Source organism: Bufo gargarizans, chromosome 3, assembly GCF_014858855.1.
Source record: "Bufo gargarizans isolate SCDJY-AF-19 chromosome 3, ASM1485885v1, whole genome shotgun sequence".
NCBI classification, from domain to species: domain Eukaryota; kingdom Metazoa; phylum Chordata; class Amphibia; order Anura; family Bufonidae; genus Bufo; species Bufo gargarizans.
In genome coordinates this window covers 126873108-126896938 of record NC_058082.1, presented here as the reverse complement: position 1 = coordinate 126896938, position 23831 = coordinate 126873108, and the positions used below count along the sequence as shown (strand labels likewise).

The 23831-nt window shown below is 44.8% G+C and overlaps 1 protein-coding gene across 1 annotated transcript in view; it reads left to right on the top strand.

The window, feature by feature from the left end:
• Window positions 1-23831, top strand: part of DNAJC15 (DnaJ heat shock protein family (Hsp40) member C15) — a 59745-nt gene that overhangs the window by 10981 nt on the left and 24933 nt on the right. Inside the window, exons 2-4 of the mRNA XM_044286982.1 lie at window positions 19181-19232; window positions 23076-23149; window positions 23300-23376. Coding sequence (XP_044142917.1) covers window positions 19181-19232; window positions 23076-23149; window positions 23300-23376 — 203 coding nt within the window. The remainder of the gene's footprint in view (window positions 1-19180; window positions 19233-23075; window positions 23150-23299; window positions 23377-23831) is intronic.

Genomic DNA, 23831 nt, shown 5'->3' with positions numbered 1-23831 from the left:
CCGCAGCGCGTGTAAAGTGATTGTGCAGTGATAAAAAAATAAAATAAATTTTTGTCACTGCGGTGGGGCGGGCGTGGGTGAACGCACGTGTGGGCGACTGATCAGGCCTGATCGGGCAAACACTGCGTTTTGGGTGGAGGGCGAACTAAGGTGACACTAATACTATTATAGATCTGACTGTGATCAGTTTTGATCACTTACAGATACTAGAACAGTACAAATGCTGATTAGCGATACGCTAATCAGCGAATAAGTGACTGCGGTGCGGTGGGCTGGGCGCTAACCGATCGCTAAACTACCTAACCAAGGGACCTAAACTATACTAAAACCTATCAGTCAATACCAGTGAAAAAAAAAAAAGTGACAGTTTACACTGATCACTTTTTTTTCCTTTTCACTAGTGATTGACAGGGGCAAGAAGGGGTGATCAATGGGTCAATTGGGGTGCTGGGAGGTGATCTGGGGGCTAAGTGTGGTGTTGGTGGGTACTCACAGTCATGTGTGCTCCTCTGCTGGAACCAACCGACCAAAAGAAGGAGCAGAGGAGCACAGCAGCCATTTAACACATCATATTTACTAAATATGATTTGTTAGCTGGCTTCTGATTCGTTTTTTTGAAAATCAACAACCTGCCAGCCACGATCGTTGGCTGGCAGGTTGATGACGAACTTGTTGATGACGAATTTTGCCGACCTGCGAGAGGACGCACCGGCGCATCTACCCAGAGAAACAGGACCGCCGCAAAGACGCAATCCTGCGTACGGCGGTCCTGAGCAGGTTAAGGATAATGCATAGTCTTGGGCTTTTTCTCTGACGACCGGATCACTTCTCTCCAGTTGGTAGATGATTTTTTTTTTTTTTTTTAGAGCCTTGGGTCTTTATTATGATGACCCGGATCAGATCTCTCACCCTCAGGACGCACTGTCAAATAAAGTGGCGGCTTCCTTTGACACTTATGGTAAAGAGACACCTGTAGTTACTCATTGTGAGGAGCCTATGCAGTTGGGGGGAGCTACTCCTGGGACTGCTGGTAAGAGCTCTGGTCATATGAAGGGAGTCTGTTTTTGTTGTGGGGAAAAACGCTTAATCCCTAAATTACTATTGGTGGTATGAGGGGGGGGGGGGGGGAAAGGGGAAAAGAAGGGGAGCGGGAATAAGGAAAGCGGGGTGTAAAGTGGAAATCCGTTAATGTATGAGGCGGCCACACCCAAATAGCTGACAAAAGAGAAAACAGAATTAAAAACAATAATAAGACACAAATACGCAGGCATGAAAAAGACAGCCTGTCAGGAGGGAATCCTCCAGAATTATAAAACCTAAAAGCAACCATGGGTGGATGGATGTCCGGACCAACACCCACACACGTAAATGAACACGCATAAAAAGAAAATACACCAAGGAACACAAAATAAACAATGGCTAGGGATCAAGGAAATAGCAACACAGATCCAATAGGTGTGTGGGGAGAATTATTGCAGAAAGGGGGAGAAGCTCAGGCCCTCGTTCAGGCCATGGGGGGGTAACCGTGTTAAGCTAGAAAATCCATTTAGCCTCACGTTGGGCTAATAAACGCTTCTAATTGCCACCCCTACAGCCTACAAAAACCCTACCTATGCCTCTTACATTCAGAAGAGAGCCATCGCAGGCATGATGGGTCTTGAAATGGCGAGGAATTGTCTTTAAGATAGGTGTCACTTTATATACAAGGAATAGGTACTCCGATACTACCTGAATATCGCATTAAGGAGGGCCTCATTCACATTGTGGTACAATAGTTCAGGTAGTGGGACTCCTACACTCAAAAAGCCTATGCACTAAGTGAAAGGGATGCCAAAAATTACAAGGGACTGGCACTCCAAAACACCCTTTGTTACACATAAAGGAGGGCATCATACACGCCCTCGAAAAAATTATGATTGATGGCCTGCTGATAATAGCGTTATCGCTGCTCACCACCTGTGATTCCTCAAAGTTGCGTAAAACCTCACAGAGGTCAGCCATCCATGCCCCCTCCTCTCTTCTGATTAGCGGAAGCTGACTGGAAAGGCGACGACAATGTTGCAGCTGGTATTCTACTACTGCCCACTGCTGCTTACAAAGCCTGGCCAACATGTGGAACGTGGAGTTCCAGCTCGTGCTCACGTCGTACAGCTGGAAAGTTAAAGCGCTGCTGCACCTTTGACAGACCGATGATTTGCGGAAATGTGCGCACACACAGCGCTCCTTCACCTGTAGCTCGGGCAAATTGGGCTAGGTTTTGAGAAACCTCTGAACCACTAAGTTTAAGACGTGGGCTAGGCATGAGATGTGTGTGAGTTTGCCGAGCTCCAAAGCCCCCACCAAGTTACGGCCATTATCACACACGACCATGCCTGGTTGTTGGTTGAGTGGCGAGAGCCACAGCTCAGTCTGGTCTCTTATCCCCTGCAACAGCCCTGCGGTGGTGTGCTGTTTGTCCCCTAAGCATATCAACCTCTTAGCACTGCCTGTTGAATCTTCCTTACCGCAGTGCTACACTGCTTCCAGCTACCGGCTGACTGGTGCTGCACGCGGATAATTCGTAAGTGGAAGCGGAGGAGGAGAAGTGGTAGTTGGAGCCACTAACGTCGGTGCTGGCGAAAACCCTAAAGAAATTAGAGCCCGCAATCCTCGGCGTCTGTAGCACCTGTGCCATCCCAGGGTACGACTCGCTTCCGGCCTCCACAATATTCACCCAGTGTGCCGTCGGGGAAATGTAGCGTCCCTGGCCAAATGCACTTGTCCATGTGTCCGTGGTTAAGTGGACCTTCCCAGTTACTGTTGGTCAGAGTACGTGTGAAGTTTCGGGACACATGTTGGTGTAAGGCGGGCACGGCACACTTTGAAAAATAGTGGCGGCTGGGGACAGAGTACAGCGGGACGGCTGCCGACATCAGGCTGCGGAAGGCCTCAGTGTCCACAAGCCTAAATGGCAACATTTCCAGGGCCAGTAATTTTGAAAGGTGCGCATTTAGTGCTATGGCCTGTGGGTGGGTGGCTGGGTATTTGCGCTTGCGTACAAATGCCTGAGGTAATGACATTTGGACGCTGTACTGGGACAGGGAAGTGGATGTGGTCGCTGATGGTGCTTGCTGATGGAGCTGGCGATTGGCCAGCACATACTATAGGGGAAGAGGAGGCAGTTGTGTGACCCGCAGACACAGATTGTGGACCCAGGCGTTCGTCCCACTTATTACAGTGCTTGGATGTCATGTGGCGGATCATGCTGGTGGTGGTGAGGTTGCTAGTGTTCATGCCCCTGCTCATTTTTGTATGACACAGGTTTCACGTTACAATTCTTTGTCATCCGCGCTTTCCTCAAAAAAAGCGCCATACTGCGGAACACCTACCCCTTGGCAAGGGAGATTTATGCAAGGGGGTGCTCCATGGAACAGTTGCAGGCCTGTTTGGTGTGACCCGCCTTCTCCCTTTTTGCCACCCCTGCCTCTTCCAGCCTGTTGAGGTGCTGCAGATCCTTCCCGCTCTGTACTGCTGTCCTCACTCGGCTTTCCACCTTCCCAGGTTGGGTCAGTGACCTCATCGTCCACTACTTCCTCACTCTGATCATCCTCTTGATTTGTTGACCTAACCACAACTTTCGTGATTGACAACTGTGTCTCATCCTCTTCATCAACCTCTTGAGACAGTAATTGCGGTTGACTCATTGGCAACTGTGTCAAATCATCTTCCACCTCATTAAACACTAATTGTCGTTCCCCGCCGTCATGTTCTTGTAACTGTGGATGCTCAAGAGGTTGGGAATCGGGGCACAAGATCTCATGTCCCTCTTCAAGCATGCTTGGTGAGAGGGCCAAATCGAGTAATGGCGATGAAAAAGAGCTTCTCTGAATTTCCGAGTGTGGGATCCCTTGTTTGGCCAGACTCTCCATGGTTGCAGGGAAGGAGGATTATGTTGACCAGACTCTTTGCTACTGAGACTGGACTTAGTGGAAGACAGGGTGGTGCTTAACCGACTGGAAGAATTATCTGCTGCAGTCCAACCGACCAACCGAGTTTTGTACATAAAAGTATGGAAAAAGGAAAATAGATTTCACTTATATTTTTCCTATCTCTAGCCCTGACATACAGAAGGTATTGGACAGATGTCACAAGTCACTGCAGACACCCTCTATAGAAAAAGTATTGAAAATGAGGGGAAAAAAATTGATGGCTATATTATATTGCTGCCACCACACACACTAGTCCTTAAAAATAATTTTGGGTCTTTGAAAGTTTTCTAACTGAATAGATTGCGATCACACTGTACTGTCTGTTCCTTCCTAAGTGCAGCTCTCCCTGACTACAAATGAGACGAACATGCGTCATCGGGTGCTATATAGCGCCCGATGACGTGTTCCAGCTAGCCAATCGCTGTAATGCAAGTAGCCGACATGGCTACTGGCATTACAGTGAGGGAAGTACTTAGCTGCACGTTTATTGGCTGCATAGCAGGTGCGAAACGTCTGGTGAGGAGACTTGAGCATGGCACTCTAGCGCATGCTGTACTCGGCCGAGTACCGCTATGTGCCGAGCATAGCGATGCTCAAGCCGAACAGCAGTTTGGGCGAGCATGCTCGCTTAACACTAGTAGTCAGAGCCCGGATTAGGGTTCCCTAGGAGGTAACCTGTTTCTTTCCTAGTTTCCAGGCCCAGTTACTGTTCCCCTTCCCTCCTATGTTCAGTGTGGAGTTTCCCCCTACCCTTCCCCCACACTGATCGTGACTGCAGCTGCATTGTTGCATTGTTTCTGGGCAGCAGAGTCCTGTTTAGATCGCACAATCTGCTACCCAGAAACGATAATTCGGGTGCCTGCGCAACAACTGTTTCGGCCGATGAATAAGCGTTTTGCCCATTCATCGGATGACCGGCTGCACCTTTTGGACAAGTGGATTATCAGGAATGAGCGTTCATAAGAACGGGCAATATTAACCCGGCATTATTTTAGCGTTCATTACTTCCTCTGATTGGTAAAGATCCATGCTCTAAAGACTATGCACTTTTTTTTGTGCATTTTTATATTTGACTTTATGTTGTTTACTGTTCTTTTCAGGAAAATGCTTGCATCTTGTTTCTTTTATTGACTTGATTTATTTGGTTTTGAAAGAGATCACAGTGGTAGCAGAATGAAGCATTCTTTATGCGTGCTTGAAAAGCTGTGACTGCATGAATAAACCTAGAAGAATAGAAATGAACCAGACTGGAAGAATGTATTTATTTCTTTTTTTTTTTTTGTTGATGATCCTGCCAGAGCTGTCAAATTCCTTGGTTCCATATGAATGAGGCTTGAAGATTCTCATCTAAGGGTGACATTTTAATAAGATTATCCTAAAGGTCAAGTCTGCCAATAAAACGTGCCACAGAACTGTGTGTGATTGCAGAGTACTTTGCAGTCACTTAAATCGAGGACATCTCATGTAAATAAAGCCTTTCTTCAGTATATCTGTTTCTGGAAAAGTGTCTACTAAAATGGCCGCATTTACATTCTCCTATCGGTGTTCTCACATCTGCCTAGAAATACAGTGATACATCTGTTATCACGTCGGTCCTTCAAACCCACCTTATTTGCATAGAACGCAAATGCAGAAGAAAGTAAGTAAAATACTTATACTTAGATTGGCCAGTCAGGAAACTGGTCAAGTGACTATCCTTTTCTGAAAATCCTGCTTCCACAGACGTCACATGCTATCCGGCCTGGGCCATGGACGGGATGAGCAATAGTTCTGGCCCCATCACTTCTAATGTTGATGGCCCATTCATAGCTCAGGCCGGAAATCCTGCAAAGGATGGAACAACGGCAGAAGTAGGATTTCTAGAAGAGGAACGTTATGTGGTACGGTTCCTGTGCAGCCAATCCACCCAATTTTGGGACCGTAAATATACTACAGACTTTCTTCTACCTGTGTGTTATGTGTAATTAAGGCTACTTTCACACTGGCGTTTTGGCTTTCCGTGTTGAGATCCGTTCAGGGCTCTCACAAGCGGTCCAAAACGGATCAGTTTTGCTCTAATGCATTCTGAATGGAAAATTATTCTCTCAGAATGCATCAGTTTGCCTCCGTTCCCTCTCTATTCCGCTTTGGAGGCGGACTCCGTCTGATGAAACGGAGCCAAATGGATGGGGACGGATCCGTTTTCTATGACCCAATCTGGCACAATAGAAAACGGATCCGTCCTCCATTGACTTTAATGGTGTTCAAGACTGATCCGACTGGCTATGTTAAAGATAATACAAACTGATCCGTTCTGAATGGATGCATGCGTTTGTATTAACTGAACGGATCCGCACCAAACGCGAGTGTGAAAGTAGCTTAAGGCTGAGTTCACATGAGCGTGTCCGGAGTTGTATTGCGATTGCGTTCCTATGTTCAGTTTTTATCGCGCGCGTGCAATGTGTTTTGCACGTGCGTGATAAAAACGGACTGTGGTACCCAGACCCGAACTTCTTCACGGAACTTCAGGTTTGGGTTAGTTGTAGTGTATATTGTATTATTTTCCCTTATAACATGGGTATAAGGGAAAATAATAGCATTCTGAATACAGAATGCATGGTACAATAGGGCTTAAGGTGAGTTAAAAAAATGTAACCCCTCCAGCTCTATTGTACTATGCATTCTGTATTCAGAATGCTATTATTTTCCCTTATAACTAGGGGTGCACCGAAATTTCGGCGGCCGAAAATGCACCTAATCTGTTTCTGTCGATATTTTTACATATCGGCCGGAAATAGCGGGGAGGGACTGGGAGGAGGAGCTGGGGGCCGGTGCGTTCACTGTGCTCCGGCCCCCAGCTCCAGTAGTTATAAAATGTGTGCAATTAATAAGCATTCTATTCATGAGGCCCCCTCTGCAGTATTACATTCAATACAGCCACATCCTACTCACAGGGCTGTTATCTCAATGCTGGCCGGCCGGGCAGAGGAGCGGCAGCGTCACGACTGACGTCACATGCCTGCGCCGCCTCCTTCATTCAGAAAGTAGGCCGGGCACATGACGTCAGTTGTGACGCTGCCGCTCGTCTGCCCGGCCGGCCAGCATTAAGATGACAGCCCTGTGAGTAGGATGTGGCTGTATTGAATGGGGGGGGGCTGTGGATGGCACTGTTATGGGGTGGGGGTCTGTGGATGGCACTGTTATGGGGTGGGTGGGGGTCTGTGGATGGCACTGTTATGAGGTGGGGGGGTCTGTGGATGGCACTGTTATGAGGTGGGGGGGGGTCTGTGGATGGCACTGTTATGGGGTGGGGGGTCTTTTAAAAGTATTTGGGCAAAAAGGCAGTTTCGGTTTCGGTCAAGGGGTATCCTGAATTTTCGGTTTCGGACCAGAATTTTCATTTCGGTGCACCCCTACTTATAACCATGTTATAAGGGAAAATAATAATGATCGGGTCCCCATCCCGATCGTCACATAGCAACCGTGCGTGAAAATCGCACCGCATCCGCACTTGCTTGCGGATGCTTGCGATTTTCACGCAACCCTATTCATTTCTATGGGGCCTGCGGTGCGTGAAAAACGCACAAAGAGGAGCATGCTGCGATTTTCACGCAACGCATAAGTGGTGCGTGAAAATCACAGCTCATGTGCACAGCCCCATAGAAATGAATGGGTCCGGATTCAGTGCGGGTGCAATGCGTTCACCTCCTGCATTGCACCCGCGCGGAAATCTCGCCCGTGTGAACTCAGCCTAAGTTGGGTTTGCTGGGGATGTTAAGAATTGACCTACAAGTTTATGGGAATCTTATGGGATCTGGATCAAGGCTTCAATTTTGCAAAACTCTTAGGCCCCTTTCACACGGGTGAGTTTTCCGTGCGGGTGCGATGCGTGCGGTGAACGTATTGCACATGCACTGAATCCTGACCCACTCATATTAACGCTGTGTTCTCTTTATACAGCTAATTGGTGGGGGTGCCAGCAGTCGGGCCCGCGACGATCTGATATTGATGACCTATCCTCAGGTCATCAGTATAGGATAAATGGATAACCACCTTTAACCCCTTCAAACCAGGTCAAAGTTTTTTTTTTTTGCACAGTCTGCTACGCATTTTGTACAGAGGAATCCAGTAACATACCAACGTATACTTATGAGGAAAGAATCCCAACATATACAGCGTAAATGTAATTTAGATCAATCCAGTTGCCAGTTGGCAATAAGTATACATTGCAGCAACTTGTCCTAATGGGTTCACTCTAACCCATATAATGTTTGTGTATATATGTATAATTAACCCATTCAGGACACAGCAAGCTTTCAGCTTAAAGATGTTATCGCATGATTAATGTAAAAAATAAAAATCGGACATCACATAGTACATGACCATCAAAGAGGTTGTACCTTAGGCTACTTTCACATTCGCGTTTTGTGTGGATCAGTCTTGTATCTGCACAGACGGATCCGCACGAATAATGCAAACGCTTGTATCCGTTCAGAACGGATCCGTTTGCATTATTCATTCAAAAAAAGTCGAAGTCAAAACGTCTTGTCAAAAGATCCATCTTGACTTACATTGAAAGTCAATGGGGGACGGATCAGTTTTCAACTGCACCATATTGTCAGTGAAAAACTGTCGTTAGGCTCCGCATAGTGAGACGGTCACAAAAGCGCTGCAAGCTTGACCGTGACCGTCTAAAAAAACGCAAGGGAGGCCAAACGCAATTGATGCATTCTGAGCAGATCCTTATCCATTCAGAATGCATTGGTGCTTAACTGATCCGTTTTGGGCCGCTTGTGAGAGCCCTGAAACGGATCTCACAAGCGAACCCAGAAACGCCAGTGTGCCCTTTCTGCTGCAGCTCTCTCCCATCACAGCTCAGGAGGCAGCTGGATGATGAAACTGAGCATGTGCGGCCTTCTCAGTAAGCAGGACAAAGAAATAAGAAAAAAACTGCAGGTGATACGATACAGATACATCTTATTGAATAACTCGGTGGCTATTCAATTTTTTTTTATTATATTCAATTATAAATGTATTCCGATCCAGATGCTGGTTTTAAATCTGTAGAATATTTTTTGTGGGACAACCCCTTAGACCGAGCATCATTTTACATATCTGACATGTGGCAATAACTTTGGAATGCTTTTACTTAACCAGGTGACTGTGAAATGTTCTTTTGACAGATTGTACTTCATTAGTTTTAGGCCTCTTTCACACTTGCGTTGTCCGGATCCGGCGTGTACTCCACTTGCCGGAATTACACGCCGGATCCGGAGAAACGCAAGTGTACTGAAAGCATTTGAAGACGGATCCGTCTTCAAAATGCTTTCAGTGTTACTATGGCACCCAGGACGCTATTAAAGTCCTGGTTGCCATAGTAGTAGTGGGGAGCGGGGGAGCAGCATACTTACCGTCCGTGCGGCTCCCGGGGAGCTCCAGAATGACGTCAGAGCGCCCCATGCGCATGGATGACGTGTCCATGCGATCACGTGATCCATGCGCTTGGGGCGCCCTGACGTCACTCTGGAGCGCCCCGGGAGCCGCACGGATGGTAAGTATGCTGCTCCCCGCTCCCCGCTCCCCACTGCACTTTACCATGGCTGCCAGGACTTTAGCGTCCCGGCAGCCATGGTAACCATTGAGAAAAAGCTAAACGTTGCATCCGGCAATGCGCCGAAACGACGTTTAGCTTAAGGCCGGATCCGGATCAATGCCTTTCAATGGGCATTCATTCCGGATCCGGCCTTGCGGCAAGTGTTCCGGATTTTTGGCCGGAGCAAAAAGCGCAGCATGCTGCGCTATTTGCTGCGGCCAAAAAACGTTCCGGTCCGGAACTGAAGACATCCTGATGCATCCTGAAGGACGGACTGTCCATTCAGAATGCATTAGGAAAATCCTGATCAGTATTCTTCCGGCATAGAGCCCCGACGATGGAACTCTATGCCGGAAGACTATAACGCAGATGTGAAAGAGCCCTTACCTTAATTTAGAAAAAACAACTCCCCAATTGGAAAAATTAGCAAGTTTAATTTGTCTGCATTTAAGATAGTGATAGTTCTAAATTAACATTCACCATATGTTTACTTTACATTCCCATAATATTGCAACTGTCATTTTATTTTTTTAGGATGTTAGAAGGCTTAGAATTTTAGAAGCAAATTTTCCGCAATGCAGAAAACTTTATTTTTTTACGTAATTCACTACTAATTATGTAGTAGAGGTTATTTATGGATGTGACAATATCAAATATGTGGAGGGGATTCTTTTTTTTTTGGAATTTTTTTTGTCTAAGGCCTCATGCACACGACCGTTTTTCGGGTCCGCATCCGAGCCGCAGTTTTTGCGGCTCGGGTGCAGACCCATTCACTTCAATGAGGCCGCAAAGGATGCGGACAGCACTAGGGTTGTTGCGGGTATCGAAATTTCGATACCCAATTAATACTTTTGTCCTGGTATCGATACGATACCAGGATTTCAATTTTTTTGATACTGGGCTGCTATGTTGCACAGTCTAGTATCTCCGAACATGAGCGAGCTGCTGTCGGCGCACTCATGGTCTCTCAGCAGCACAGGGGAGAAGGAAGCAGTGTCTCCCTCCCCCTGTGCTGCTGCTGCTGCCACCAATGAACGGACAGAGGGGCGGAGGAGGGGCGGGCGCACTGTGCCACCAATGATAGGACTTTTCCTGGGTCCGGACTTAGTTAACTATTAGGCTACACAGAGCGGCGCCCAGAAATATCCCTGCACTCACTATTATTCTGCTGTGCCCCATTACTGTTTCCTGCTCCATATGCTAATTACTATCGGAGCAATGGGGAGGAGACATCAGCTTCTCTAGTGGGCGTTCCTTCTTCCTGCGCTGCGATTGGACAGCGCTACAGCCAGGGAGAAGGAACACCCACTAGAGAAGCTGATGTCTCCTCCCCATTGCTCCGATAATAATTAGCATATGGAGCAGGAGACAGTAATGGGGGCACAGCAGGCGAACGGAGTGGCGCCCTGGAATAATAGTAAGTGCTGGGACATCGCTGGGCGCCGCTCTGTGTAGCCTAATACTTAACTAAGTCCGGACCCATATAAGGTCGTCTTTAACACATAATACAGGAGGCAGGTGCCGGCAGTAGAATTGCATAACCGACACCCTGCCTCTGACGGGAAGCTGCGATCAGTTAACCCCTCAGGCTGCCGCTGATCTGCTGCCAGTACCCGCCTGTATTAAGGGTTAATTATCATTGGTAGCGCAGTGTGCCCACCCCCCTCAACTCCCCCAGTATTAAAATCATTGGTGGCAGTGGCCACAGGGTCCCATCCCCTTCTCATTGGTGGCAGTGGCCACAGGGTCCCCTCCCCTCCTCTTCATTGGTGGCAGTAGCCATAGTCCGATCGGAGCCCCAGCAGTGTAATCCCCGAGCTCCAATCGGGCTACCATGGCAGCCAGGATGCTACTGAAGCACAAAGCACAGGGCGGCAGTGACAGTGTGAGATCCTATTCACCCTGATAGAGCTCTATCAGGGTGAATAGGACAAGGGATGAAAAGATCCAGGTTCTGGCCCCTAAGGGGGGAAATAGTTATTAAATAAAAAGTGTAAAAAAACACACCAAATTATTAAGTTTAAATCACCCCCTTTCCCAATTTCACATATAAAATATATAAATAAACATATCGCCACGTCAAAAATGTCCAAACTATTAAAATATAAATAAAAAAAATCTATGCGGTGAACGCTGGAACAGAATTTTTTTTTTATAAAACTGCACGATTTGCCATTTTTTTAAAATGTGCAATGCACGTGGCTTTTTTGTTTGTTTATTTTTTTTGCGTGGTATCTAGTATCGCAATACTTTTTGATTCGATTTCAATACCATAAAAAATTTGGTATCACAACAACTCTAGACAGCACTCCTTTGTGCTGTCCGCATCCTTTGCTCCGTTCAGTGGCCCCGCAAAAAAAAAAAATATAGCATGTCCTATTCTTGTCCGTTTTGCTGACAAAAATGGGCATTTCTACAATGGGCTTTCGTTTTTGCGGATCCGCGGTTTGAGGACCGCAAAAAACGGAACGGTCGTGTGCATGTAGCCTAACTTAGAGATTTTTATTTTTTATTTAGTAAAACTTTATTTATTACAATTTATTAGTCTCACAATGGGATTGTGATATCTATAATACACTGTATAGCTTATGCAGTATAGTGTATGATACTGTCTGTACTCTGTCCTATACTGATGCATTCTGAGGCATACATAGCTGGCAGAACTGGATATTTCTCTCTGATAAGATATGACAGTTTCTTAGGGCCACTTGTACTATTTATTAATGCAGAGATGTGTGAGAAATTGGTGACCGTTTAAACATGTCTCTGTCATGGCTCTATTGGTAATGTAAAAGACAGCTGGCAGAATGGAAGTTAAAGGGGTTGTCCAGGTTCAGAACTGAACCCGGACATACCCATATTTTCATCCAGGCAGCCCCCCAGATATTAGCAGGGCAAGGGCTCTTATTTACAATAACACACTGCCGGGCGGAGGCCTCCGCCCAGCAGTGTGTTCGGTGATGTCACCGTCTCTGATGGGCGGGCTTTAGTGCTGCCCTAGCAGTTTTAGGCCCCATTCACACGTCCGCAATTTCGTTCCGCATTTTGCTGACCCATTCATTTCTATGGGGCGGCACAATGTGCAGCCCGGCTACGGAAATGCGGATCCGCACTTCCAGGTCCGCATTTCCGTTCCCGAAAAAAATAGAACCTGTCCTATTCTTAGGCATATTCTATTAGTGCCGCCGATGTGCGGTCCGCAAAATGCGCACTACGGACGTATGAATGGAGCCTAACAGGCTAGGGCAGCGCTAAAGCCTGCCCATCAGTGCCGGGGATGTCACCGGGCTCACTGCTGGGTGGAAGCCTCTGCCTGGCAGCCCTATGGAGAGCCCGGTTCTGCTAAAGTCAGGGGGGCTGCCTGGGTGAAAAGGGAGTCTGTTACCAGGAAGTTCAACTTTAAACCAGACTGACTTAGGACTAGCTCAGCTGAATCTAACTATCCCTTTCACTCCGATCTGCTGTTTCATTCTGGAGAAAAGTACTTAATCTAAAGGCAAACGAGCAGTTAAGTGCAGTGAGGATGGGCCTAGGTCACGCTGTACACCCTTGGTTCTCCTGGCTTCCTCTCTTGATTGACAGGGCTCAACTTACTAACAAAAGTGAGTGGGTCACTTTACGACAGTTGCATGAAATTCTTGTTGGGATTGAATGTTGTGTTGCAGCAACTTGCTCGGTGAAAACACAGCTCTATTCACTTATGGTACTTGCAACTCTGGCTGTACAAAACTGCATTTTTTGACCTTGCAGTATGTGTCGCAGAGTGGCCATGTAGCCTTGATCTTTAATTAATTGTGATTTACTGTTGTTGGAAAAACTTTTCAGGGACTTTTGTATAGATAACTTTCATCCCATTCTACAGAAGGTTCCCTCTTTCTTTTTTCTTCATTTGATCTGCTGTGATTAGTGTGACTTCTTCAGGAGTTCAACTTACCTCGTATAATGATTTATTTATTTGGTTTTGTTCTGCTGGTATTCCCATTCAGTTTTTTTTTTTTTTTTTTTAGCGATGTCTGCGCTTAGTCAGCATATAAAGTCAAAGCGCTCACAGAATTTAAAATAAACTATAGAAGGCATAAAATACAAGGCTGGCCCATAAAATACAGAACAAACACATCAGCAGAATGGAAAATGTCACTGCTTGGGATTGGGACCTGAATCATATCTTCGCTGGAGAAATTTGACAGACTTCATAAAATTCCAGCTGGGGTTGAAGCAGATGGCTGCTCTCACTTGCTGCTAATGTGTAGTACATGTAACTGATACTCACCCAGAGAGATCCAGGGCTAGGGGAAAGGAAGTGATATGACAGTCTGACGCATATTGGGATGCAGCGTCTTAGAACTTTGAATCCACATAGATTGAATCTCTGGTTACTATTTCACTTAAATTTTATTTATTTTTTATAGATTTTTTTTTATTTTTTATCTGGAGATTTTATTGGTCCACAATGCCCAACACATATAAACTGCTTCAGAAAAAAAACTAGTAGTCTCCTTCCTTCTGCACAACAATTTCTGTGCCCTCTTAGGGCCCTTTCACACTTGCGTTGGCCGGATCCGGCATAGAGTTCCGTCGTCGGGGCTCTATGCCGGAACAATCCTGATCAGGATTATCCTAATGCATTCTGAATGGAGAGAAATCCGTTCAGGATGCATCAGGATGTCTTCCGTTCCGGAACGGAACGTTTTTTGGCCAGAGAAAATACCGCAGCATGCAGTACTTTTTGCTCCGGCCAAAAATCCTGAACACTTGCCGCAAAGCCGGATCCGGAATGAATGCCCATTGAAAGGCATTGATCCGGATCCGGCCTTAAGCTAAACGTCGTTTCGGCGCATTGCCGGATACGACGTTTAGCTTTTTCTCAATGGTTACCATGGCTGCCGGGACGCTAAAGTCCTGGCAGCCATGGTAAAGTGTAGCGGGGAGCGGGGGAGCAGCATACTTACCGTCCGTGTGGCTCCAGAGTGACGTCAGGGCGCCCCAGGCGCATGGATGACGTGATCGCATGTACACGTCATCCATGCGCCTGGGGCGCTCTGACGTCACTCTGGAGCGCCCCGGGAGCCGCACGGACTGTAAGTATGCCGCTCCCCCGCTCCTACTATGGCAACCAGGACTTTAATAGCGTCCTGGCTGCCATAGTAACACTGAAAGCATTTTGAAGACGGATCCGTCTTCAAATGCTTTCAGTTCACTTGCGTTTTTCCGGATCCGGCGTGTACCTCCGGCAAGTGGAGTACACGCCGTATCCGGACAACGCAAGTGTGAAAGGGCCCTTATAAAGTATACATGTGAAGTGAACTACACGTATTGCAGCATTTCTTGAGCCCATATGGAACTACTGAACAAGGTGGTGTCTTGGGAGAGGTTCCAATAGCAGAAGAGCGACAAGTTGGAGACCACTGATGTATAGCACGGGCATATTTCAAACAAGGTGAGGCAAAAGTTGTGAGGGAGGCTGCATTATCTGACCAGGGAAGCGTTTTTGGATGCCATTTTGAATTATATTGAATTCATCTCAGATTTTTCCTAAGGGAATGGAGACCTATATCGGTCTCGGATAGCATTTACTCAGAAACACACAGGTAGTGTCAGTTTTGACATATGTTTATCTGTTTAAGAGTGAAACGAGGTCAGAGTTTCCTAAAGTACTTTACATGACAGGTTTGATGTGTTCACCATTTTGGTTAAATGTTTAATCCAATCTTCGTGAACATGCTGAAGAACCGCAGGTAATAATACTACTTCACAGCACTGTATGATTTGCGATATCAGGTGAGCCATATTGCGTTTTTTTTTTTTTTCAGCATACACAAGAGTCTTTAGTTGACCCCAGAGATAAATGTCCAAAGGCGTTTGGAGAAAATACCGCAGCATGCTACGCTTTTTGCTCCGGCCAAAAATCCTGAACACTTGCCGCAAGGCCGGATCCGGAATTAATGCCCATTCAAAGGCATTGATCCGGCCTTAAGCTAAACGTCGTTTCGGCGCATTGTCGGATCCGACGTTTAGCTTTTTCTGAATGGTTACCATGGCTGCCGGGACGCTAAAGTCCTGGCAGCCATGGTAAAGTGTAGTGGGGAGCAGTATACTTACCATCCGTGCGGCTCCCGGGGCGCTTCACAGTGACGTCAGGGCGCCCCAAGCACATGGATGACGTGATTGCATTGCTCTGACGTCATTCTGGAGCGCCCTGGGAGCCGCGCGGACTGTAAGTATACTGCTCCCCCGCTCCCCACTACTACTATGGCAACCAGGACTTTAATAGCGTCCTGGCTGCCATAGTAACACTGAACGCATTTTGAAGACTAATCCGTCTTCAAATGCTTTCAGTTCACTTGCGTTTTTCCAGATCCGGGGCGTGTAATTCCGGCAAGTGGAGTACACGCCGGATCCGGACAAAGCAAGTGTGAAAGAGGCCTTACCCGAAGCAGGGCTAAGCTACTGAACAAACTACCTGCCCAGCGCCTGGAACTGCATGTCCCGGGCGTTGGGTGATACGATTTCCACACCCCTGGTGCATGTGACTTTTTGATTGCTTGGTATTATGCTTTTTGTGATGTAAGGTGACAAAAAATAGCTTTTTATTTTTTACGATGTTCACCTGAGGGGTTAGGTCATGTGATATTTTTATACAGCAGGTTATTATGGATGCGGAGATGCCTAAACTTTTTTATTTATTTAAATTTTACACAATAACAGCATTTTTTAAACAAATAAAATCATGGTTTAGTGTCTCCATATTCTAAGAGCCATAGTTTTTAAATTTTTTGGGCGATTGTCTTAGGTAGGGTCTAGTTTTTTGCGTGATGAGAGGACGTTTGATTAGTATGGGGGCATACGCCTTTTTGATTCCTTGGTGTTGCACTTAGTGATGTAAGGTGACAAAAAAAATGGTTGGTTTATTTAGCACAGTTTTTATAAAAAAAATTCGACTGTTTTCACCTGAGGAGTTAGGTCATGTGATATTTTTATAGAGCCGGTCGATACGGATGCGGCGATGACCTAATATGTCTACTTTTCTTTTTTTCATTATTATTTTTTTTACTTTTTGGAAAAGGACGCTTTTTTTTTAACTTGAAACAAAAAAATTTTGGGGGGGGAAATCCTTTTTTATTTTTTTGGTCCCACTCTGGGACTTTAACTTTTGGGGGTCTGATCCCCTTTACAATGCATTCTGTATTGTAATGCATTGGCTGTAAGTGTATTACACACTGTAATACACTTACAGACTGCTTGCCTGTGAGATCAAGGGGGCTGGATCTCACAGGCTCTCCCGGAAGGCAGCCACAATGCCTAAGGAAGGCATTGGGTAGCCTTCCCTGCCATCGGGGACCCGATGGCCACCCCACACGTCTGAAGCCCGCACGTGCCGTGGTCAGCCCTGACCGAGGCTGTGCAAGGGTTAATGCATCTGCATCAGTGATTTTGGTGAGGTCCGGCTATCGGTGACTGCCGAACCCGTGCCTCTGATCAGGCGGGCGTAGATCCTGCACCTGCCCGATCACCATGACGTACGTGCTGGCTTCCTCACTGTGCCGAAGGAAGGAAGCCGGCAGCAGGAGCGCGTCCTTCACTCACTGCGCCTGCGCCAAATACTAAACGGGGCGATGCAGGAGCGGGATTTATGGGGCATTGAGGAGAACTCGACAGTTAATCAACTGGACCTGGATGTGCCAAAGGGTGAGAAGACTGAGCCTCTAGGTGCTGAAGCAACGCCCTAATAGCACCTAGAGGCTCATTAGCATATTATAAAAGTCTTTATTATAAGAGAACGGCGGCAGGCAGGGAGTTATAAAGCACACTGTTATGTTCTGCGGACATTAGCACATCGCTAATGTCAGTCAGCTACATAACGTTATTTCTCATGACAGAAACCCTTTATGGGGTTAAACGGGTATTGAGAGGTCAAAACTAACGCTTCCAGTGTTTGAGTAAATTCTAGCCAAGATTGATATATCACATGACCCTCTTCCCATTGTAAAAACCTGAGCTGAATTCAATACAGCCAATTTCAAAATGGCAACCAAAAACATTTCATCCACTAAATAATGTAGTCTCCCTTCCAATTAAGCCCTTCACAACATCCGCTGTACATGTACGGCGGATGTCGGATCTTTAAAGATAGGGCCCAATCCGGAGCAGAACGAGCACCATAGCCTGCTGTTTCATACAGCAGACACCCGCGGGTTTATTCCTGCAATCTGCGCACTGCGGACATTTAACCCCTCAGATGCTGTGATCAAATGTGACCTCAGCATCTGAGAGGGCAAAAACCCAGAAGCGTGCGCTTTCGGGTAATAAATGCGGGCGGAGTTCTGCGAAAGCATTCAGCATACATCTTAATGAGTCTGAGGCTCTACTATGCTTCCAGGCTCATTACTTGTATATTACGGTTCAGGCCAGCAGGTGGCAGCACTGAACTGTAATATAGTGATTTTTGGGGTCCAATTGGGGACCTAACAAAAAGTTTGGAAAAATAAAAAAACTAAATAAAGATTCAAATTGACACCCTTTCCCCCAAATAAAAATGAACAATAAAAAAGTAACATCATGGGCATTGCTATGTGCGAAAATGCTTGTACTATTAAAATATAAAAAAAGTATAGTTTTCACTTCCCATATGGTGGATGATTTTTCTCACATTACTTCCCCAAAAAATGAATAAAAAGTAATCAAAAACTCATACACACCCCAAAATGGTATTAGCAAAAACTACAGATCGTCCTGAATAAAATGAGCACTCGCACATATCCGTAGACATAACTATAAAAAGTAATAGGGGTCAGAATACAGCGATGACAAGAAAAAAAAAAATTTAAAATTTTTATTTTTTTTAGTATTGGGGTCTATTCACATGTCCGCAAAATGGATCAGCATCCGTTCCGCAATTTACTAATGAGCCTCTAGGTGCTATTAGGGCGTTGCTTAAGTACCTAGAGGCTCGGTCTACGCACCCTTTAGCACGCCCAGGTCCAGTTGATTGACTTTCGAGTTCTCCTCAGTGTCCCGTAAATCCTGCGTCTGCGCAGTCACGGTTAGTATTCGGGCGCAGTGAGTGAAGGACACGCTCCTGCTGCCGCTTCCTCACTGTGCCTGTGCCGAAGGAAGAAAGCCGGCAGCAGGAGCGCGTCCTTCACTCACTGTGCCGAATACTAAATGGCGGCGCAGGAACAGGATTTACGGGACGATGAGGAGAACTTGAGTCAATTAACTGGACCTGGGTGTGCCAAAGGGTGCATAGACCAAGCCTCTAGGTGCTGAAGCAACACCCTAACAGCACCTAGAGGCTCATTAGCATATTTTAAAAGTATTTTAAGAGAACGGCGGCAGGCAGGGAGTTATAAAGCATACTGTTATGTACTGCGGACATCGCTAATGTCAGTCAGCTACATAACGTTATTTCTCATGACAGAAACCCTTTAAACGTGTGCATAGGGTTCCAGTAGTCAGACAGGAGGCAAAGGGAATGTGGAGGCAAAAAGTGGAATTGCAAACTGCAATATTCAATCCTGTGGAGTCACAATGAGCTGCTTCTTCTTTTTTTTTTTTTTCAGCCTTACCCTTTTATGGCAGCCATCACAGCCTCTGCAGGTCCTGTAAAATAAGTAATAGTTTATCTTTATTCTTTTTATAGGGTGGAACTATGATTGCGGTGGGACTCGGAGTTGCAGCAGCAGCTTTTGCAGGTATTATTTGTTTCCAGATCTAGAAGAAGTGTTTTTTTTTTTTTTTTTTTTTTTTATTTCAACGTTTTTTTTACATGGATTGCAGAAAACTATTAGCACATTAATTGGGACGCTCTTAGACCTTTGTTGTCACTGGGAGGCCTAAATATAATAGATTATCCAGAGCAGCGATCGGGAAAATTATTTGGGATGAATGTTCCTACAAGCATTTGTTTCTTGATAATTGGCCCCTGTATCAAGAAACAGGAGTGTTCTGCCACCGAGCAATGAAACTGTACAGGGATGAGCAATCATAGTAGTGATGGTTGTCACTTTAATATTGTGTAGGGACATAGATGTTAAACTCTTTTTAGTAATATACTTTATTAGGAAAAAAAAAAGTCTCATTGTCTCCCAAAGGTCTTTCCAGTGACCTCTTGGGGCCAAATTATGTGGGGATTTTTTTTTTAGATTATATATATATATATATATATATTTATATTTATATCTATCTATCTATCTATCTATCTATCTATCTATCTATCAATCAAACAAAAGTTCCACAGCAGCACTAGTCCAATAGCACGGGTGCAAAATCCTCCCAGCCGCAGGCACAACGGCTAATGGATAGGTATATATTCAAAAGATGAGGCAGCACTCCAAAGGTAAAGTGAAAAACGATGGACCCTTTATTAACCCCTCTGCAACGTTTCAACCGCTCAATGCAGTCTTTATCATGCTTGATAAAAACTGCATTGAGTGATTGAAACGTTGCAGAGGGGTTAATAAAGGGTCCATCGTTTTTCACTTTACCTTTGGAGTGCTGCCTCATCTTTTGAATATAATATATATTATAGTTAGATATAAGACCTTTTATGTGGCAAAAATATATTTAAAAAGTAATACAAATAAAAAAATAAAAATGAACAGTGCGAAATAAGTGTTCACTGGCTCCCAACAATCTTTTTTTTTTTTTTTTTTTTTTTTTTTATTGCTATTGGGGGACATATGTGGCAAAAATATATTTTAAAAAGCAATAAACTGATTATTAAAAATTAAATTAAAAGTAAAAAGGAAGAAGTGCAAAATAAAAAATAAGTGTCAGTGTCCCTTAAAGGTCTTTTTATGATCTCTAGGGGGAAATATGTAGCATAAATATATTACCGTATTTTTCGCTTTATAAGACGCACCAAAAGTAGCGGGGAAATGGCTGTACATCTTATAAAGCGAATACTAGTGAGCACTCACTAGTATGCATTAGGTGCCAGGAGCGGGGAAGAAGTGCTGCAAGCGCTTCCGATACTCTCCCTCCCTGGTCTTATTGCTAGGGCCCACGCTCCACTGTCCTGACCCCGTACAGCATCAGGACGTAGTGCGCACACTATGACCTGATGCTGCACGCAGTTAGGTGACAGTGCAGCGCGGGTCAGAGAAGACGGTGGAGCATGTCGCCAGACCCGGAGCGGAGCCACGGCACAGAAGAGGTAAGGAAGTTTTTTTATTTTAGTCTCATGGGGGTCTGAAAGAAAAGGGCTGATCGGAGGTCTGATGGGGTTCTGACATGGAGGGCTAATATGGGGGTCTGATGTGATGCCCTGATATTTATGGGGTTCTGATCTGAGACTCTGATGAAAAATATTTTTTTCCTTATTTTCTTCCTCTAAAATGTTAGGTGCGTCTCATAAAGCGAAAAATACAGTAATTAAGAAAAAAAATACATAAAATAAAATGCACCCACACCAACCAAAACAGTCTCCATTATTGCCCCATTGACATGAAACTATACATATTATATAATAAAACGACCGACACAAAATAGGAAACAAATTAATTATAATTTATTTCGGTGTCAGTTTGCATATTTAAAGAATAAGGAGCTAAAGTTATGAAAAAAAAATATTATTTTTTCAAATGTTTTGTACAGCTTCCCCCCAAATAAAACTTAAAAAAGAATGTTGCAAAAATTATTATGGTATTGCAACAAAAACTGTTTGAACCACCACATGCGCTAAGTCACAAAAAAGTGTCTGGTCATTAAGGCCTTTTCAGGCCTGGTCATTAAAGTGTTAACCAATGAGCGCTTTTCCTGTTAGCAAGGGAAAGTGCTTACTGGTTATTGCATGGTGTCTCTACCTGGGGGCAGGCGGAGGTTATAATCATTGAGCACCTTCCTGTACATGGTTGGAAAGTGCAAATGTATAAATTTGAGGCAGGATGGAAGGAAATGTTGCCACTTTTCTTTGTTTTTCTTGTAAAAATAGATTTGTTTAACAAGTGCCTGCAGCATGACCCCTGAAATAGAAGATTCATACTTGCCTCTTCCGTTCCGGTCCTCCGCACTGCCTCCAACTCCCCGTCCCTGCGCTATTAACACCTGGCAGTGCATGGGCATGGTCATACACCGCTCCGGCCAGTGATTGGCTTCAGCAGTAACATGCTGCTTGTGGGCACATCACCGCTGAAGCCAGTCATTGGATGGAGCAGTGTATGTGACTATTCCCATGCACTGCCACGTGAAAATAGCGCGGGCACCGGACGATGGAGGCAGCGGCGGCAGTGCGGAGGACCGGAGTGGCAGGAGCAGGTAAGTATAACTCTTCGGGTTCAGGGGCCATGCTGCAAGAACTTGTTAAAACTATAGTGTTCATAGGAACATTCCTGATATCTGGTCGGTATAATTGTGCCGCTGATAAATAAGCAATCACTCGTTTGTTGCCTGTTTTGCATATTTTATCAGGATGAAAGATGTACAGTTATTATCATCAGCACATCTCCCTGTGTGATCAGGAGTGTGCTGCCGATAATCAATAGACCTGAATGAGAGAGGAATGACTGTGGTAGTAATCATTCATCCCCATTCACTTGGCTTGTGTAATAGGCTAATGCTAATTAGTGCTGATCGACATTTTTTTATTTGCATCCCCTTGAAATAGAGCAATGTGACAATGTGGCCCTCAGACCAAAAAAGGTTGTGCACCCCCTAGAGTTGGGATCTGTGTGCTCCCTTTTTCCCGCAGACCCATTCATATATATTGAAAACTCTTGCAGGAAATAATGAGAAATATAGATTATACCACAATTTTCTTGGCATGGACCTGTGGTCTGTGCGGAACATCTCTAATGGTATGATACCTTTGGTAAACTCGGACAGCACCAATAAAAGAAAACCGTCCATGTGAAGTTAGTCTAAAGGAAGAATTGTTTTTTTTTCTATTTTATTTTTATTTTTGGATATTTCTATGTATAATGTTCTTTTAAAAACTAGATTTCTGTTTGTCTGCCACACACGATATGTAAAAATCTAGAATAAAGGGTGGATTTCTAAATTGGTAAACTAAACCATACAGAGCTAGTGGTGACTTCTCCATATTTCTATGGACGTCGGGCCACCCGCATGGCTATTGTCCTGCACTCGTATGATCTTATGAGGGCGGCCTGACTTGCACAGCGTCATTATAATCTATGATGCTGTGTACTCCCAATCAATGCCGCCCCGGGACATATGGACCGCTCACGGACCGTATGTCTTGGAGGGCATACGGTCGTGTGCATGAGGCCTTAATTTGTTTTTCTCTATTTTGTTCCATAGATTTTATTATTATTATTATTATTTTTATTATTATTTTTTTTTTTTATTCTCAAGACTCAATGTGAATTTCTGTTAAAAGCCCCCAAGTAAATGCGAGTCTAAAATTGCTTGATGGAAGACTGAAAATACCTTGAATTTAGTTGGCATCATTCCATGCAACGAGCAAACAAAATAGCTGATCTATCATGTCTCTTCAGAATTTGACTATAGGCCTTAAATTATTTTCTATGAGCAAATTGCTGTGGAGAGTCTGTAAATTGTGTGAATTTTTATAGGTCGCTTCGCTTTCCAGCTGTGGAAACCTTTGGGTCAAGTTATCATGGAAAACGCGAACAAAATCTCTACTCCAGTAAGTGTGAATTGACTTATTTTGTAAGGAAGACCTAGCTGTTTGATTCTTCAGTGTAATTCTCTGCTTCAGCTTCTGGTCACATCCAGGAATGTAATTTTGTTACTTTGCTGTTATTTCTGCAATATCACTTGTTTTCTGTTTCTTCAGACCCTTTCTTATTACTACAGAGGAGGATTTGAGCAGAAAATGAGTAGGCGAGAAGCAAGCCTTATTTTGGGTGTCAGGTGGGTGTATTCGACGTTCTCTTTCTTTGTATTAGAAGCAAATAGAGAAAATGTTTATAAGACAACCAAGGAATGAATCAGCCAGCGGTAAATCAAATCTCGATGATTGCATAATACGTATCCAAAAGTACAATTTGAATTTTTGCTAATAAAGAAAACCGCTATGTCTGACATTTTCTGTTTTGTTTTTCAGTCTTTTTGGCGTTTTTTTTTTTTTTTTTTCTTTCCTTCTGTTGTTGCTGCTCGAACCACGCTATGCTCAGTGTGGCAAATTTATTAATGTATTTATACCTGTTTTCTGGTATGTATGTACCAAAAAGACTGTGGAAAAACATCAGGTCTTACCTGGCATTGTGTTTAGCCTGTGCCAGTATTAATAAATCTACACTTTTTTTTGCTGTTCTTGGCCCTGATAACAATTTTCCAAAGTGCAGCATGCTCTTGGTTTGGCATTT